Genomic DNA, 19,200 nt, shown 5'->3' on the forward strand with positions numbered 1-19,200 from the left:
TCTCCCATACAAACAGTGCTTCAGTATTCACTGATTTAGTGTTTACAGCACACAACTGTGATGATGACAATCGACTGTATGTGGATAAAGAAGAAATAAACATTTAATTAGAAATCTTCTCCCAAGGAAGAAGTTTTATTACTCTAACCTTGTACCTTAGAGGGGTATCATAAATATTAAATTCAACAAAGCAGAGACTTGCACTGATGAAATAAAGGTAATTTATTTTTAATTTCCGCCTTCCTTTATTACCTGGTACCTTTTATAGGTTTCACTGGGATTGATTCTGAATATGAAAAGCCAGAGGCCCCTGAGTTGGTGCTGAAGACAGATTCCTGTGATGTGAATGACTGCGTCCAGCAAGTTGTGGAGCTTCTGCAGGAGCGGGTAAGAGGAGGTCAGAGCGGGAATCACCAGAGACTCTTTCTATTTATTGCATACCCATGACCTCCAAAAAAAGGTGGAGGTAATGTGGAGGAATGTCTGTATTTTTAAATTCTTTATAGTGCCAACGGTTTTCTGTATGTGTAGGTTGCTGTGTTAGGTATTGGGAGGAGGGGATACACTATGTGTGCACAACATATGAAATACCCATCAGTGTAACCTACAGGAGGCTTGAGAGCCAGTAATCTTTTATTTTACCAGTAATTTTACCACAGAAGTACCTAACAGAGAAAACTCAGCCTTGACGTACTCAGCTTTACAACTTGGCATTATTATATATATTTTTTCAATTAAGGTACATAAGGTCATACCACGGTAGCCAGCTTATACTTTGAACCTGGGAGGCCTTGGAGTGGGAGGTTTCTGTGTCCTCACATGCATTAGCAGATCCTGGGCCAAGAGTTCCTCCACCTCCCTCCCTCTGGCACCATATTTGCTTCTACCCCTTCCGCACACACAGTGGATCCTGGGAGGCTTTCCTGCCCTTCCCTGTCAGCTTACAGCCTGTGTTTGGTGAGCCAAAGGTGCAGGGAGATAGGAGAGTGTGATGCCTGTGCACCACTGAGGAGAGCTCACCCTCAAGTCCCCAGACCTGCTCCTGATCTTTCTTCCGAGCAGCTGTTGTAGGTCTGACTGAGTGAGTGCCGAACCCCTTGTGTCAGGGCTCCCAGTCACACTGGTCCTTGCTGAGCCTTTCGCGTTTTAAAAGCATTTTAGCTGTTTCTTCCTTTCTGCCTTTGTTGCAGTATTTTCTTGCTCCCATGCTCTACTAAAGGGAGCAGGTCATGTGTCTTGTCTTCTCTCAGTGGGACTTGTCACTCTTTGGGAGCAGTTCACGTCACTGCAATAGGACCTCTGCTCTGTGACAGCCTCAGGGAAGGTTAGGATTTCATAGATTAGCTGGCCTTTCCTCTTCTAGAAGCTGCTCTACTTGGGTATTTTTTCCTACCTTGTCTTCTAGCTCACTGATACGGTCCTCTGCTTCTTCTGGTCTATTCTGGATGCTTTCTGTTGAGTTCTTTACAGCAGCGACATCATTTTTCATTTCTTCTTGGTTCTTCTTCATTTCCTCTTGGTTCTTACACATATTGTCGAATTTGTCTTCCATTCTTTTTATCCACCTTATGACCATTTCGCTGAATTCTTTCTCTGGCAGGTTGCTTGCCTCCATTTCGTTTACTTCCTTTTCTGGTGATGCCTGCTTTTCTTTCACATGCGGGCTGCTTCTTTGTCTCCTCATGATCTCTCTTCTCCGCATGTCTGGTTATGTAGTTCTCTCTCTCCTTATCCCAGGCGAAATCTGACCTTTCTGTGGCGGAGTGTAGAGCTCCTCTGAATCTGCGTGCTTGCGCCACTTGGGGACTGGTGTTCTCGGGTTCGCAGCTGTTCGGTGGGTGCCGTAGTTGTAGATTCCCCGGGCTTTTCAGGTTTCCGATAACATCCACTTTCCCCTTCAAGATGGTGTGGTCTCCTCATCTGAGCCGGTCACTCCGGGAGGGAACCCAGCAGCAGTGGGGGCTGCCCGGTCAGGGGAGCCCCATCCAGCAGTCCCCCACAGTCTCCTGGAGTATAGCTGTCCCTCAACTCACCAACAAGCACTCCCCGTGCGACCACACACTTTCCCTTCCCTTTGTTTTCTCACTCACACACTATCTTGCAGTCTGCCTTCCCGTTGGCAGCTATCTTCTTTCCTGGCCTTTCCTCTTGTTACATGTTCTATTGCAGAACCTCTGTTCCATTTTCAGCACATTGTCTATTATTCTACCTTTTGTTGTTGGGGTTGTTTATAGTTTTTAAAAATAAATTTGTTTGAAAACCATAAATATTAATTCCATGTCATGTTTGTTGCAACTGTTTTCAGTATTTTTCTTTTTCTTTTGATTGTATTTTTGTTTGCATTTTTTGTATACCCAACCTATCTTTTTTACTTGGATTTGTCATTTTTAGTGTTAGAAAGTTGTACATGATTTTATTTTCTGTTACTTTAGATGATCTTTTTTTATATTTAATTAGTGATTCTGACGTGTTTTTCTTTAAAAAAATCCTCAGAAACTTACTCATAAATACTAATATATAATTATAGGAGGGTCATGAGTCCCTAAAGTCATTTTATAGACTACAGATAATTGCAGATAGTTCAGACATTTATAAGTGATTATTCTTACTGTGTGATGGTACCACAGGTCTCTCTCTCCTTCTCTTCTTTCCTTCCTGCAATTCCTAGCCTCTTCTTTGGGCCCTATTTACAATAGAACCTTTTTTGGAGGGTGAGGGGGGCAATTTTTTTTTGTTATTCTTAAAAAAATGTTATTTTGAGAAAATTTTGCAATTCTTTGTAAGTCTAAAAATAGCACAGATAATTCCTGTATTTCCTTCACCCAGCTTCCTCTTGTTAACCATATTATGTGACCATAGATCATTTCTGAAGATTAAGAAATTAACCTTGGGTATGATACTAGAAACTACAACTATGGACTTGACAAGTTTTTCCACTAAAGTGCTTTCCTGTTCCAGGATTCAGAATCTCATATTGTATGTAGAGTTAAATTGTTTTTTTTGGCCATGATTCTATAAAATGAAAATATAGACTTGTGATATCTATAATGCATAAGACTGCAAGATTTTTTTTCCTTATGATTGAAAACTGAGAGTAAACTGCCTCTGTACAATTTTAGGCTCCTACTACTCGTATTCTCTCTAACTGGTCACCCAACGTCCAGTTTTGTATTCCACCCTGTATTGTTCACAGAATTATGTTTCTAAAGTGTAGTCTAATATTTTTTTGTTTTTACTCTAAAACATATATTGATTTTTCCCCATTGTTTATAGAATTAAGGTGATTCGTGTTCAGTCTAGTACCAAGCTACATATTTTATTATTGTCCTTATGTATTTCACCATGGTATTCCCTCCCTCCCCCCTCCATCCAACAATCCCTCCCTCCCTCCTTCCCTCCCTCCCTCCCTTCAATGCCATTGCTTACCTAAGTCTGTGTTCTGTAGTCTTAATTAATGCCTCACTCCTAATTAATGATTATACTAATTGCCTTTACTTTTATGCAGATCTTAGTCTATATTATGCCTGCTAGATGATCTGATGATTGTTATTCAAGGTTGGAAAATAGGGACAAATATGAAACTAGAAGTTACCGATTACTTATTACTAGAGGCCCGGTACACGAAATTCGTGCACGGGGAGGAGGGTGTCCCTCAACCCAGCCTGCACCCTCTCCAATATGGGACTCCTTGAGGGATGTCTGACTGCCCACCGGGATTGGGCCTAAACGGGCAGTCGGACATCCCTCTCACAATCCAGGACTGCTGGCTCCCAACTGCTCGCCTGCCTGCCTTCCTGATTGTCCCTAACCGCTTCTGCCTGCCAGCCTGATCACCCCCAAACCACTCCCCTGCCAGCCTGATGGATGCCTAAGTGCTCCCCTGCCAGCCTGTTTTCTCCTAACTGCCCTCCCCTGCAGGCCTGGTCACCCCTAAATGCCCTGCTGTGCAGGCCTGGTCCCCCCCAACTGCCCTCCCCTGCAGGCCTGGTCACCCTTAACTGCCCTCTCCTGCAGGCCTGGGTCCCTCCCAACTGCCTTTCCCTGCAGGCCTGGTCGCCCCCAACTTCCCTCCTCTGCCGGGTTGATCACCCCTAACTGCCCTCCCCTGCAGGCTTGATCGCCCCCAAATGCCCTCCCTTGCAGGCCTGGTCCCTCCCAACTGTCCTCCCTTGCTGGCCATCTTGTGGTGGCCATCTTGTGTCCACATGGGGGCAGGATCTTTGACCACATGGGGGAAGCCATCTTGTGTGTTGGAGTGATGGTCAATCTGCATATTACTTTTTTATTAGATAGGATAGAGGCTTGGTACACGGGTGGGGGCCAGCTGGTTTGCCCTGAAGGGTGTCCAGGATCAGGGTGGGGGTTCCCTTGGGGTGTGGAGTGGCTTGGGTGAGGGGTCTGTGGTGGTTTGCAGGCCAGCCACACCCCCTGGCAACCCAAGCAGAGGCCCTGGTATCTGGGGTTTATTTATCTTCTACAATTGAAACTTTGTAGCCTTGAGCGGAGCCAAACCTTCTGCTTGCTCTGTGGCGACAGCCATTTTTTGGGGGATTAATGTATCTTCTATAATTGAAACTTTGTAGCCTTAAGCGGAGGCCAGCCCAGTGGAAAGCTTCGCTTCCTCCATCACCGGGGGCAACCCTAGCCTCCTGCTCTTTCCAGCTCCGTGGCTGCCTCCATTTCTGTTTGGAATTATGTATCTTCTATCATTGAAACTTTGTAGCCTTGAGTGGAGGCCTAGGCCGGCAAGGGCAGGCGCAAAGCTTGTCTTCCTCCATAGCCGGGGAAACCCAAGCCTCCCTCCTGCTCTCTGTGGCCCTAGCCATCTTGGTTGGGTTTATTTGCATATTCGCTCCTGAATGGCTGGTGGGCGTGGCTTGTGGTTATAGCAGAGTGATGGTTAATTTGAATATTACTCTTTTATTAGATAGGATAATGAACACTAGAGGCCTGGTGCATGAAATTCTTGGGCTCGGGCCTAAATGGGCAGTCGGACATCCCTCTCACAATCCAGGACTGCTGGCTCCCAACTGCTCGACTACCTGCCTTCCTGATTGCCCCTAACCGCTTCTGCCTGCCAGCCTGATCACCCCCTAACCACTCTCCTGCCAGCCTGATTAATGCCTAACTGTTCCCCTGCCAGCCTGTTTGCCCATAACTGCCCTCCCCTGCAGGCCTGGTCACCCCTAACTGCCCTCCCCTGCAGGCCTGGTGCCCTCCAACTGTTCTCCCCTGCGTGCCTGGGTCTCCCCCAACTGCCCTTCCCTGCAGGCCCAGTCACCCCCAACTTCCCTCCTCTGCATGCCTGGTCACCCCTAACTGCCCTCCCCTGCAGGCTTGATTGCCCCCAACTGCCCTCTCTTGCAGGCCTGGTCCTTCTCTACTGCCCTCCCCTGCTGGCCATCTTGTGGTGGCCATCTTGTGTCCACATGGGGCAGCCATTTTTGACCACATAGGGGCAGCTATCTTGTGTGTTGGAGTGATGGTCAATCTGCATATTACTCTTTTATTAGATAAGATAGAGGCCTGGTGCACAGGTGGGGGCCAGCTGATTTGCCCTGAAGGGTGTCCTGGATCAGAGTTGGGGTTCCCTTGGGGCGTGAGGCAGCCTGGGCGAGGGGCCTGTGGTGGTTTGCAGGCCGGCCACGCCCCCCGGCGACCCAAGTGGAGGCCCTGGTATCTGGGATTTATTTATCTTCTACAATTGAAACTTTGTAGCCTGGAGTGGAGCCAAGCCTTCTGCTCGCTCTGTGGTGGCAGCCATTTCTGGTGGGATTTATTTACCTTCTATAATTGAAACTTTGTAGCCTTAAGCACAGGCCATGGCAGGCCAGGGCTGCAGAAGCTTGGCTTCCTCCATCGCCGGCGGCAACTCTAGCCTTCTGCTCTCTCCAGCTCCGTGGCTGCCGACATTTTTGTTGGGCTTTACTTATCTTCTGTAATTGAAAATTTGTAGCCTGGAGTAGAGGCCTGGGCCGTCCAGGGTGTGCGGAAAGCTTGGCTTCCTCTATCGCCGGGGAAACCCAAGCATCCGTCCTGCTCTCTCTGTGGCCGCAGCCATCTTGGCTGGGTTAATTTGCATACTCGCTCCTGATTGGCTTGTGGGCATGGCTTGGGGTAGCAGAGTGATGGTTAATTTACATATTACTCTTTTATTTGGTAGGATATATGCAAGGCTTTGTGTCTTAAAATTTTCTTTTAAAATTGATTTCTAGAGAAAGGGAGGGCAGGAGAGAAGGAGAGAGAGAGAGAGAGAGAGAGAGAGAGAAAGAGAGAGATAGAAATCGATTTGTCGTTTCACTTATTTATGCATTGACTGGTTGATTCTTGTATGTGGCCTGATGGGATCAAACCCACTACCTTGGCATATGTCAACAGTGCTCTAACCATATGAGCTACCTGACCAAGGCAAGGCTTTGTGTCTTTTAAAATATTTGTTTTGATTGTTAGACTCTGAGGGAAAATGGCCTTTCTCCTAGTTTAGCTTGTATATCAGGTCCTGAATAAAGACATTTTGTTCAACATTGCTTTGTTATAATGCTGATGTGATGCTGTAAGAACCTATCTTATTGGTATCAATTAGCCTATGATAAAATTGGTTTCCTTATACAGTCTTTTGCTTAAAGTCGCAGAGCCTAAGGAGGATGTTAAGCGATAGATCATGAGAGTTCTCGCTTCATATTACACAGGGTTTTGCAAAGTATCATACTTTAAAAAGATATTAGCTTATAAGAACATGTAATAAATAACTTCAAAATGCAATGGGTGTTTAATTTTAAAGCGTGCCTTTAACATTTATGTAAAACATTTTTTGTGTACTCTTTCAATAGAAACTTAACCTGGCCACTGGGTAAAGCTACTGGTCCGCAATGTGTTAAGTGAGGACTTACTGTAAGAAGAACAAATCACCTGTTGTTTATTTATTCACACAGTAAGCCTATGAAGTATTTCACAGATATTAAGTAACTTGCTCATCAGCATGTGGCATTCTATACCTAGGATTCCAGGTATATGAATTCCTAGGATTCATTTTCGTATATCATTGGCTTTTGCTTTCAAGAATGCTTTTATTCTGCCTTAAGTGCAATGTAATTAAATCTGCAACCAGAAAGGGATTCTGGTTATATTCATTGATGAGAGACATTTTCTTTTGAAAAATTATTTATTTTTATATTAAAGCTGGGTGATGCCAAAAGAAGAAATTCGAACGCTTCCTTAATGCAATTGTTTTCTTTTGGTACCACCCTCCTTGGGGGGAAAGATTGCAATTATGTACTTTCCTAAGTAAACGACCTCACTTCCCATTGAAAGCATGCATTTCTGTATTGTACATGGCTCATACTGTTAATTTAACAGATATTTAGTGCTATACACACTGGACATTACTGTAAATACTGGGGTTTATGGCAGTCAATTAAAAGCAGTAAAAATTCCATTCTCATGGACCTTAATTTTTAGTTTTTAACCACCATTATTTACAGTTACAGATGAGAATGACAATATATAAATTCATTAAGTTTTTTTGTAACATGATATGGAATTTAAAAATACTATTGAATGGTAATTGCTGGGAGGAAGAGAGGAGGTGGAAGAGGGTATAGTGGGAGTAAATGCTGATGGGAAAAAAATAAAATAAAGAAAATAATTACTATTGAAGGAAGACTATACACACACACACACACACACGCACACACACACACACACACACACACGACTAACTTCTGTTCTGGAATGCATCCTCCATTGATTTTTCTCAACAAGTTGAATCTTAAATGAAACCTGTGAACACCCGACATTCAGCTCATAGTTTATGGTTCGTTGGTGATCAAGGAGTACATTTACCTGCTGCACCCTTATTGCAAGGTGACTTTCCATTTAGACTTCTCCATGGCGACCAGGGTGGCAAATACAGCTCAGCTTCATTATCATCACAAAAGCATTTGCTAGGTTTTCCAAAGGTGGGTTATGTGAGCTCACATAGTAGAGTTCAGATACCCACTGGGAGGAGAAGAGGTTGAATGTGTAGAGTGAAGTGGTGTTTTAAAGCAAGGAAGAAGAACAGATCATCATAGCCTTCTAGTGTGTGCTTTGAATGGGGATGTGGAGATAAGAGGTTCTACATTACTACCTGTTGTTGTGTGTACGAGTATAATTGCGGGTGCTCAAGGCAGATGTCATCGGCGGAGATGGAAACCATCAACAGTAACTCCTAGTAGTTGAATTCTTACCATACACAAGGCACTGCACTAGGCACTTCAATATCACTGTTGTGTTTAATTTGCATTAAAACTGGAAAGTAGTCATAATTATCTTCATTTTGCTGATAAGGAAACAGATTGAGGGAGGTGAAGTTGTTTGTCCCAGGGTAGTTCAGTCAGGTAGAGCAGGATTTGAACACAGTCGGATGGATTCTGCAGCCCACATCCTGGTCTTTCTACTACACTGCCTTCCCTAATATCTAGATGCTTTCAGTTTCTAGTTTATTTCTGAAATATGCATCTTTTCTTTAACTGTCTTTCACATTCCCTGGCCAATTGTTCTCTAAGTGTTGTTGGGATTAAGAAATAGAGAAGAAGGGACATTTCTTGACTTAATATTTTTAGAGTACTTTTAAAATACTTCTGAGCAGATCAAAGAACACTGGGCTGGAGAAAATGTTTACTATGTAAAGAACTAAACGGCCATGCCTGTCCTTGGTTAGTGTGGAATGTTTGTTCTGTGTAGTGTGAAATAAGAAAAGTGTGTGTAAGTCATTTGATTTACCTTGGGAAGCCGCCGGATGAGTCATGATTTACTTAGGTCCTAAACCCACATCTAAGTGGTAAATGAGTTGACTTGGCTTTTATGCCATCTGTAACAAAAACTCCATTTCTAAAACAGCCACCTAATTACATTTTATTTCGTCTTCAGATTCAGTTTCTTAGACTTGGAGAATTTTTTCTTACACCAACCAGTTCTCTGTTTCTCTGACACCAAGTGGGTGTCCAATCATTCAATTCAGTCCTGACACTAACTATCCAGAGTTAGCTCAGACCCCACAGGTTAAGGGGCTTTCTCTCAAGACTGCCTCTACTTCAAATGCCAGCTGCAAATAGGGTGCCCAGGCTGCCTGCATGTCTGCCCAGCTGACTGCACATTCAAGGGTTCCCATGATGCCCAGCCTGGCTCCAATAATTCCACTCATAGAACTTGGGAAAGCACTTTCATTACTATTACCAGGTAGTTATAAAGGATACAGTGCAGGAACTGCCAAATGGAAGACATGCATGGGGCAAGGTATGGGGCAGGGAGAGTCGTGGAACTTCGATGCTACCCTCAATGTGCTCACCAACTCAGCTCTTTGCACCCCTCCATTAGGGGTTTTTATGGAGGGTTTATCATGCAGGGACGATTGATTAAATCTTTGGCCACTGATGTTTAAACTCAATTTCCAGCCCCCCACCCACAACCGTCTAGGGGTGGAGCTGAAAATTCCAGCCCTCTAATGACTTGCTCTATCGGGACTGAGCCCCGCAGCCTGGAGCAGCGGTTTTCAACCTTTGTCATCTCACTGCTCACATAAACTAATTACCAAAATTCTGCGGCACACCAAAAAAAATTGTTTTTGCTGATCTGACAAAAAAATAGGTATAATTTTGATTCATTCACATTGGATGGCTATTGTTGTTTTGGTTATTGTCATATTTATAATTTGACATTCTGAGGGAAAAGAGGTCAGTGCCTCTGACTAAATAGTCAGGTATTGCATGTTTTAAAAATTTGTGCAGCACACTGGTTGAAAATTGCTGGCCTGAATGGTGATGGAAGGAGACTTGACTTGGGGTGGTAAACACACAATACAATATACCGATGATGTATCATAGAATTGTATACCTGAAACCTATATAATGTTACTAACCAATGTCACCCCAATAAGTTCAATTAAAAAAAAGAAAGAAAATTGCTGGCCTAGAGTTACCTCATTGTTGTACCAAAGACACTGTTACCACTCAGGAGATGCCCGGGGTTTTAAGAGCTCTATGTCAGGAAGTGGGGACAAGGACCAAATATACATTTCCCGTCGTACCACAACTTTTTATAAGAGCAAAGAGAGTAGTGTGTTTTGGAACTTCTAGAGAATGCAGGTGTTTGAGAAGTGCTATCTCCATGGTAACAAATGGACGTTTTTTCTGCCTGGTGTTCGGTGTTTGGAGAGACTCTTCTGAAATGAATTCTATCGAGAATTGTTTTGTTAATCTTTACTCTAAGTGGCGTTGGTTTCACTGATCAGGAAAAGTGTGCTTTGAGCGTGCGGCACGATGGGAATGTTAGGAGGACTTTAGTTAGCACAGTACCCTCTGTCATCTGTGTTCTCTTACTTGTCTTTCATTCTGGCCTGTGTAATTTAATGGGATAGGTGGCATATATTTAATAAAAAATGTAGAAGGCACTGAAAAAGATTGAGGGTTTTGGATTAAAATTTTCCCCCTAACCCTTGAATGGTCACTAGATGGCCTGCTGGTATTGCATTTTAACTTGGTGTGTTCTGACATAAGGAAGTAGGCTTCTTGCTGCTGGTTTTAATCTAAAGAGATATTTTAAATAATGTTTTAAAATCTACCAGGAACTCTAGATTTACTACTGCTATAAATTATTTAAAGGTATGTCTCTTTGTGGAATGGTGGCGTAGTGCTCTTAAGTAGATTTTATACTGTACATAAAAACCAGACTTCGCAGCTCAGTTTTAAAGTATTGCCAGAATGTTGTTTGGTGTTCATGCTTTGGAGGCATGTAGTTTAGATAATAGACATTTAATATTTACATAAAAATACGAATGTGCTCTAATGTTCAAATCTGTTGAGCAGACTTGGCTCAAGAAAAGAGTACAGAAAATTTACTTAAAGGAGAAGGTAAGAGCTACTATGTATTTTCAGGTAGTGAAGACAGTGTATATTGTTTTTCTGTCTTCCAGTTTCCGGTTAAAAAGAAACAGTTGTCTCTTTGAACAAAGATATGGATACAGTGCATGTTAGATCTGAGAGTGCATGTAATCAGTCAAGCAAACAATCTCTTGAATACTCATGTTACATTTTAAAATAAATATTTAAACATTCATACTCTCTAAACCTACCTCATTGGTAGCATGTGAATGGTGTCCTGATCCCCTTAGTTAGGGGGACTCCTAGGGACACCCCTGAGCTTCCTTTACCCTGAAATGCTGCAGAGCTCTGAAGATTAGATGTGGGATTTAGGTGTGCAAACACTTGCTTCTTGGCCTGGCTTATGATGTTTTTTGTGTTAAAAAGTGAATTCCCTGAAAGCAAGGGTCTTAGATGTACCATTTGAAGGACACATTGTTTTCTAATGGCTGACTGTGTCTCTGGAAATCCTGATGAATCCCAAATAAAATGGGAAGCTTGTGTGTCAGGGACATCCTTCTGTTGTCCAGACCCCTTGTCTGCTTGAAGGTGGTTTTGCTCCTATTAGAAGTTTAGCCGTGGTTTTGGAGACTAAAAAGGCTTATTGTCACTAGAATGTGCTAGGAACTGGCTGTCGCATTTGAAAATTCTTTTTGTATTCCTGATAGTTCTCTGTATACTTAGTCTACATAGAATTTGCTTCCTGTAAGCAAATGTTCCATGTTCGTCTTCATTCATGCTGTTACGTTGGGGTTAATTGCAAAAAATGTTCACTTTATGAATCTTTTCCGAGGAGGGGAAATAGTAGCAACCTTTTGAACTTTTACTTTGGCATTGGTTAGGCATTAGAAGAATTTTGTGTCTAAGTTGTGAGGCTAAAATTCATTTAAAAATATTGCTGGGTGTGAATTTTGAAAAGAAGAATTTTGTGAAATGCTTGTAATGAAAAGATTATTTTGACTCAAAAATAGGAAAACATTTTCTCTTTATTGAAAACAAAGTGATTATAGCATCTATGTTTATACATATAAAGCAGGACATTACTAAAGCTGTTTTCATGCTAAAACTATGCTTTATTTGTGCACAAAACACTAACACATTAATTTGGTTGGATTAATAGTATAAGTGCTACCCTTTCATGTTCAAAGTAATTCTCTTGGAGACACTTAGATTTGCTCATAAATTATTTATACCTTTGCTTTTTAACTCTGGGTATGGTTGGAAGGAAACAAGACAGGATTGTGTATAAATTTGTTAGTTCTCAGTTCCTACTTTGAACATCTCTTCAGAGGGAATTGATTCACATGCCTGGTGGGCCTTCACAAGTTGTGGCGTTCTGGAGAGGGTGATTCCAGGGTGGAGGCCGGGAGTACAGACCCAGGCACGAGGGGCATCACATAGAGCACCATGTATGCTGCTCTTCATCAGTATTTGTGACCTGAACCTAGTGATGCCGGTTTAGGAAACCAGCCAAAAATGCCCTGTGGCGTCCAACTAAGATCAAAAGATTCGGTTCTCTGACCCCCCAAGATTGTTGACAGTTATCAATGGTAGATGTGGAGGAGAGGGAGAGTAGGCAATCCCCAGCACAACATCAAAAAGGTATTCCAGCCTTACAGGATTCAGGGATGGCAACGGAAGCTTTATGCAGAGTTGTCGTATCATTGTCGTTGAGAATGAAATGCTTCTCTTCCCTGGAGGCCCTGTGTCATTTGTTCCCAGGCTGGATTATGGTTTCAAATTTCTAAGGGGACTAGAGTGGTTGGAATGGAGGTTTTCATTTTATTTACAATGATGGGATTTGAAAAAGCTGGTTGAAAGTCATTCACATAGAAATGTTTAGGCCTAACTGAAATGTTGAAATATCTTTACTTTTTGTCAAGAACTTTATTGACACAAATATCACGTGCTGACCAGAAACCCTGGGAATTATAAATGAACTCATGGAAATAAATCAAGAACACCTTGTGAGAGAAAATGTTTTATAATTTAGTTTTTATGGGAGAAACAGTAATGGGTTTTTGTTTGTTTTGGACATTTTTTTTTTGAGGAGAATAGTACTGGGACCTCAGTTCCAACACTTACCAATTAACTGTACACCTCGGATAATAACCTTCTTTCTGTAGCTTTAATTCTCTGTTCTGTAAATGGGAAACAATAATAGCGCCTGCCTGTCTCAGAATTGTACTGACGATTCTATGAGCTAATATGTGTCCAGTGCTTAGGACTGTGTCTGGCATGTAGCAAACTACAATAACTATTTATTGAGTATTTATAGTGTGTTAACTGTGGTGGAAGACAATATAGCAGGAATTTGGGACAAGTTACTAACCTTTCTCCTGAGCTTCAGTGTCCCCATCTGTAAAAATGTAGAATAGCGATAGTTTCTTCTACTGTCATAGGTAGAGGTGTATGGAGATTAAATGCATTAATTCATATGAAGCTCCTAGGACAACACTGCTATTATAGAATGCATTCAGTAAATATTAACCCTGCAGTTCAGATACTGTAGTCATTTAATTCTCACTATGGCCCTGACAGAAAGAAATCAATAAATATTTTTAAACCACTGAGAAGGAGGCAGGTTCGAGATGTTAGGTAACCTGTTCAGGGTTGCGCTGTTAGAATCTGAACTCAGATCTTAGATACAAACATCAGGAATAACTGGCCTGCAGACCCCTATGGCTTTCTTGAATCTCTTTTTAGTTTTGAAGATGGTGTGTCCCTAATGTTTTGTGAATAATGTAAATATTTAAGTTCAATTTCGTTTTGCCATCCTCTTCCTCATAAAAGTCCTAATGAATGTCAGACTTTTACATGTAACTTAAGTAAATTTTAGCATTTGTTTCTAGTCTGGAGGATATTAGTTCTTTGTTTTGCAGCTGGGAAAATGTGTATGTTTCATGACATCTATGAGAGCTTTACAGATCCAAAAAGCTAATTGAACATATAGGGTGTGTGTGCAGTTCACTTAATGCACATTACATTATTCTTCCAGGAAAAGTTGATTCTGAATTTTTATTTTGTAGTTGATGAAGTAATAGGCTTTATACAGACTGCTGAAACAATTAATTGTCCTGTAATGTGCCTATGGGCAAAAACAGTTGGAAGGGAATATGTAGAAATGATAATGATAACCATGTACAAGGTAATGTGTTTTTCTCATTTCCAATTTTTTACTGCTATTTTTTACTTAAAAATGTATTAAGTGCATTAAAGTGCATGTATTAATGTATTATATTTAATAAACATATTAAAATGATTCCTGGAGTTAGAAGTACAGAATGGACTAGATTAAGTTAATCTGTTTCTCTTGTTAGATAGAAGGAAGAGTCTTTTCTATATGTAATTTTCTCTTCGAGTGCACAATGAAGTGACCCTCTCAGTAAAACTTAAGACATGTCCTCTTTACCTTGGTTCATTGGAAATGATACGTCTCATTCATCCGAAGTTGTATGGTATTTATATCTACAAGGAGAAGATAGAGGCAGCTGATGGAAGCTTTCTTCCTTCTCCAGTGTTCTTTAATGCCCTGACATAGTCTTACCATCAGTAGAGATAATAAACACCTTCAGCTGTGGGTACCTGCTGGATGCTTAATTGCAAAAGAGGCTCTAGAACAGGCGTAGGGAATGTCCCATCCTTGGGCCATATAAGGCCCAGGAAATCATTTAGTCTGGCCCTGTCAAGGCATTAGGGGTGAGTTAAATGAATATTTGACCAAATACAGCAGGCTAATTTTTAAGTTGATAATTTTGTATGGCCCATGAGTGATATAAATATCTAAATGTCCCTTGGCAGGAAAAATGGTTCCCCACCCCTTGTCTAGAAGGTTAATGAAGTGTCCTGTGCTGTGCAGGGTTTCTCTCTCTCTCCCTCTCCCCCTCCTCCTCTCCCTCTCCTCCTCCCCCTCCCTCCCTCCTTCCCTCCTTCCCTCCCTCCCTCCCTCCCTCCCTCCCTCCCTCCCTCCCTCCCTCCCTCTCTCCCTCTCTTTCTCTCTCTCTCTCTCTCTCTCTCTCTCTCTCTCTCTCTCTCTCTCTCTCTCACACACACACACACACACACACACACACACACGTTTCCACTTTCCTCCTGTTAGCAGTGGGGCGGGCATTCAAGTGACTAAGCAGCCTCCAGAAAGTGCCCTTCATGTCTACACTCCAGGAGCAATCTATTGGCTGAACTTGATGTGGCAGCAAACAGTGTTTCCTTATTTCTTCTCTTTTAATTTTATTCTTTCTTTTTTTTCCCCCTTCATGTTTATTATTCTTATTTAATCTTGGGTTTATGATGAGAAACACCAGAATTTACCCAGAGGAGTGGCCTGATTTTGGCACATGATTTAGCCAGAGTTAAACTATATCATAGAATAATTGTTTCTAGATTCTCAGAACCCTCAGGGATTGCTTGAGTAGTGGCACCCATACCTTTCATGAGGTTATCTAGCTTTGATATGCAGATCTGACCCTGCTTTTTTCTCTACATAGATAGTAATGTAAGTCCAAATATAAGTTGAAGTTTCTTCTCGAACATATTCCTTAGGAAAAATAGTAGGGAGTGTCGTTAAAAAACCTGTTTTTCCATTAATATTTATTTTGAATAACTTTTTGTTAATGTTTTTTTTTTAATGGACTTTAAAGGGCAGTTATAGGTTCACAGCAAAATTGAGTGGAAAGTACAGAGAATGAGTTCCCATATGCCCCCTGCTTCCCTCCCACCATGCATGCCTCCTGCTGTCAACCTCTCTCACCAGAGTGGTACATTTGTTACAGTTGATGAACCTCATTGACACATCATTGTCACCCATAACTTACAGTGTACATTAGGGTTGTACATCCTGTGGGTTTTGACAAATGTACGATGACATGTATTCGCCATTGTAGTATCACACAGAATCATTTCACTGCCCTAAAAAATCCTCAGTGCTCTGCCTATTCATCTTGCCCTCCACCCTCCCCTTGTCCCCAACCCTGGCAACCACTGATCTTTTTTACTACCTTCGGAGTTTTGCCTTTTCCAGAATGTCACATAGTTAGAAGTATACAGTATGTAGCCTTTTTAGATTATCTTCTTTTACTTAGTAACTAGTGGCCCTGCGCACACGAGTAGCTCGCTACTGCTTGCCTCAGCTGGCCGCCCTGCGGCTGTAGCTCTCCCCCACACCCCCCGCTGCCCCGCCCCTTGTAGCTCCCTGCCCTACCCTCCTGGTGATCGGTCGTTATGCGTCACGGTGTAATGACCATTTGCATGTTACCTCTTTATTATATAGGATATGCACTTAAGTTTCCAGCATGTTTTTTCACGGCTGCCTAGCTCATTGCTTCTTAATGCTGAGTAATGTTCCATTGTCTGGATGTATCACAGTTTATTCATTCATCTGCTGAAGGACTTCTCGGTTGTTTCAAGTGTTGACAATTATGAATAAGGCTGCTATCAACATTTGTGTGCATGTTTTTGTGTGGACATAAGTTTTCAACTTATTTTGGTAAATACCAAGGAGCACAATTGCTGGATTGTATGATAAGAGTAATTTAGTTTTGTAAGGAACCACCAAATTGTCTTACACCGGGTCTATCATTTGGCATTCCTATCAGCAATGACAGTTTCTGTTGGTCTGTATTCTCACTAGTTTTTAGTATTGTCAGTGTTTTGGATTTTGGCCATTCTAATATGGCTGTAGTGGTATCTCTTTGTTTTAAATTTAATTTGCCTGATGACATATGATGTAGAGTATTGTTTCAAATGCTTATTTGTTAGTGTATATCTTGTTTGGGGAGGTGTCTGTTCTGATATTTGGCCCAGTTTTTTTAAATGGGTTTTCTTATTGTTCAGTTTTAAGAGTTCTTTGTATATTTTGTATAACATTTTGCAAATACTTTCTCCTTGCCAATGGCTTGTCTTATCATTCTCTTGAGAATTACCTAGTTTCTTTTCAATAACAAAGTATTGCTCAGATGAGATAAATGTATGAAAAGCTTTTAATCAGTGCCAGTTTTATATGCTTATCAATGTTACTTGATAGATTTGGCTTAAAAAATGTAAAGTAATTACATACATTTAGTAATTATTCCCAGGAGTATGGCAAATGTGACCAAGCTTTGTAATGATCACCTGTGAGCAGCATATGAGTGTCCATGTTGTAGTAATTACACATGTGTTCTTGCAGGATAAATGAGCCTAAAGACCATCCCAATCCTATCCTATATAATAAAAGGGTAGTATGCAAATTGTCCCCTTGACTGGGAGTTGTCCGGAGTTCGACCAGGGGGTAGGGCTGGTCAGGGAAGGGAGGGAGTACCCATCCGGCAGCTGGCAACTGCTAGGGACCCTACCAGTGCATGAATTTTGTGCACTGGGCCTCTAGTGTTATATAAATGAGTACCTGGAGTTTACATAAAGTTTCCAGACTACATTTCATATGGGATCAAAAGTGCTGTTTCTCAACCCTAAAGTGGTGGAGCACTGTGTCATATTACTGAAAAGGTGTCTTTAAGTGGCATGTTCTCATGACATGTTAAGGATAATAATGGTTATGTTTAAGTGGATTTTTTTGATTTGTTTCCAAATTCTTTTTATCATTACCTCTTTGAGGTCATGTCTTCTATGCAGTTGCCTGATTTTGAAGGTATATGGTATGTTCTAGGAATTTCTTTCTCACTAGATAATGAGACATTATGCATAGTGACTTCTTGTATGGGGATTTTATCTGCTTGAGGGTGGACCAACTGACATTTGGAAAATTGATTAGGGAGGGACAGCATTCAAAGCCCTCTTTTATACCTCTTTTGAAAAGTCTTATTTTGAAATTTTAATTTTTCTTCATTAAGGTAACCTTGAAGAATGCTAAAATTCAACAGTTTATTGTACTTTGGTTTTTGTATAGGATATTGTACCTGTAGATGCCTCTTATGAAGTAAAAGAACTGTATGTGCCAGAAAATAAACTTCATTTGGCAAAAACAGATGCAGAAACACTACCAGCATTGAAAATTAGTAAAGTAAGTACTTTGTTACTTTTCATACCAAGTACTATGGCCTTATGTACAGTTGGTAGTCTGTAAAATTTGTGGTTTTATGGTTGTGTTTGAGGGCATGGTTAGTTGTGGTGCGTATCACAATTTCCAGGGTGGAAAATGTGCTTAATTTTAATTTGTAAAGCCATATCCCTAAATTATCATGGCTTTGATTTTCTTTTAGTCATAATATTTATTTTTAAATATCAAAGAACAAAGGTTATGTAAGATTTTTAGGCTTATCAGAACTGGGTTCTAAAAGGTTAAGAAATACTAATCTGCAATAACTAATTTAAAGTTAATTAATTAATTTAAAAAATGAAAATTTTTTTCTTTAAACATGTTTCCCAATCCCCTGCCAAAACTCTGAGTCTCCCTTTCTTATATTATTAAGAGTATTTCTGTTGTATATCTTAACTCTTAATGATATCATTGGGTATTTTCCCAATAAAAAAACGGGCTTAGTTAAACTAGATATGGTGACAGTGGAAATTATAATTTACTAGAGGCCCAGTGCATGAATTCATGCATGGCTGGGGTCCCTCAACCTGGCCGGCGATTGAGACATATTGGGGGGCCAGCCGGCTGCGGGGAGGTACTGCGGAGGTTGGCCGGCCTGGAGGAGGGGCTGCAGGAGGTTGGCTGGCCTTAGGGAGGGGCTGTGGAAGGTTGGCCAGCCGGGGGGAGGGGCTGCGGGAGGTTGGCTGTGGGAGTGCACTGACCACCAGGAGGCAGCTCCTGCATTGAGCATCTGCCCCCTGGTGGTCAGTACATGTTACAGCGATTGGTCATTTTGGTCATTCGGTCATAAGGGTTGCTTAGGCTTTTATATATATACTAGAGGCCCAGTGCACAAAATTTGTGCATGGGGGGGCAGGTCCCCTCAGCCCAGCCTGCACCTTCTCCAATCCGGGACCCCTCGGGGGATGTCCAACTGCCAGTTTAGGCCCGATCAGGATCGGGCCTAAATCGGCAGTTGGACATCCCTCTCACAATCCTGGACCACTGGCTCCTAACTGCTCACCTGCCTGCCTGCCTGATCGCCCCTAACTGCCCCCCCCCCCCGCCCCCGCTGGCCTGGTTGCCCCGAACTGCCCCCCCTGCCGGCCTGGTCGCCCCATGCAGCCTGCTGCTCAGTCATTTGGTTGACCCTCACCAACCCCCTGATGTCCTAGTCACCCCATGAAGCCTGTTTGATCGTCCGTTTGGTTGCGATGGTCGCTTAGGCTTTTATTATTATAGATAGATCAGTTTCAAATTTTAGAGAATTTAAGTCTTACCTTTAGGTAT

General features: G+C 41.9%; 1 protein-coding gene across 3 annotated transcripts in view; it reads left to right on the top strand.

Annotated features, from left to right (window-relative positions):
* PAPSS1 (3'-phosphoadenosine 5'-phosphosulfate synthase 1) overlaps positions 1-19,200 on the top strand; it is a 181,015-nt gene that overhangs the window by 96,468 nt on the left and 65,347 nt on the right. For all 3 annotated transcript variants that reach the window (XM_080642893.1, XM_080642892.1, XM_080642891.1), the window contains 2 exons: positions 269-387; positions 17,782-17,895. In XM_080642893.1, the coding sequence (XP_080499019.1) occupies positions 269-387; positions 17,782-17,895 (233 nt within the window). The remainder of the gene's footprint in view (positions 1-268; positions 388-17,781; positions 17,896-19,200) is intronic.

Source organism: Plecotus auritus (genome assembly GCF_963455305.1).
Source record: "Plecotus auritus genome assembly, chromosome: 1".
Lineage (NCBI taxonomy): Eukaryota > Metazoa > Chordata > Mammalia > Chiroptera > Vespertilionidae > Plecotus > Plecotus auritus.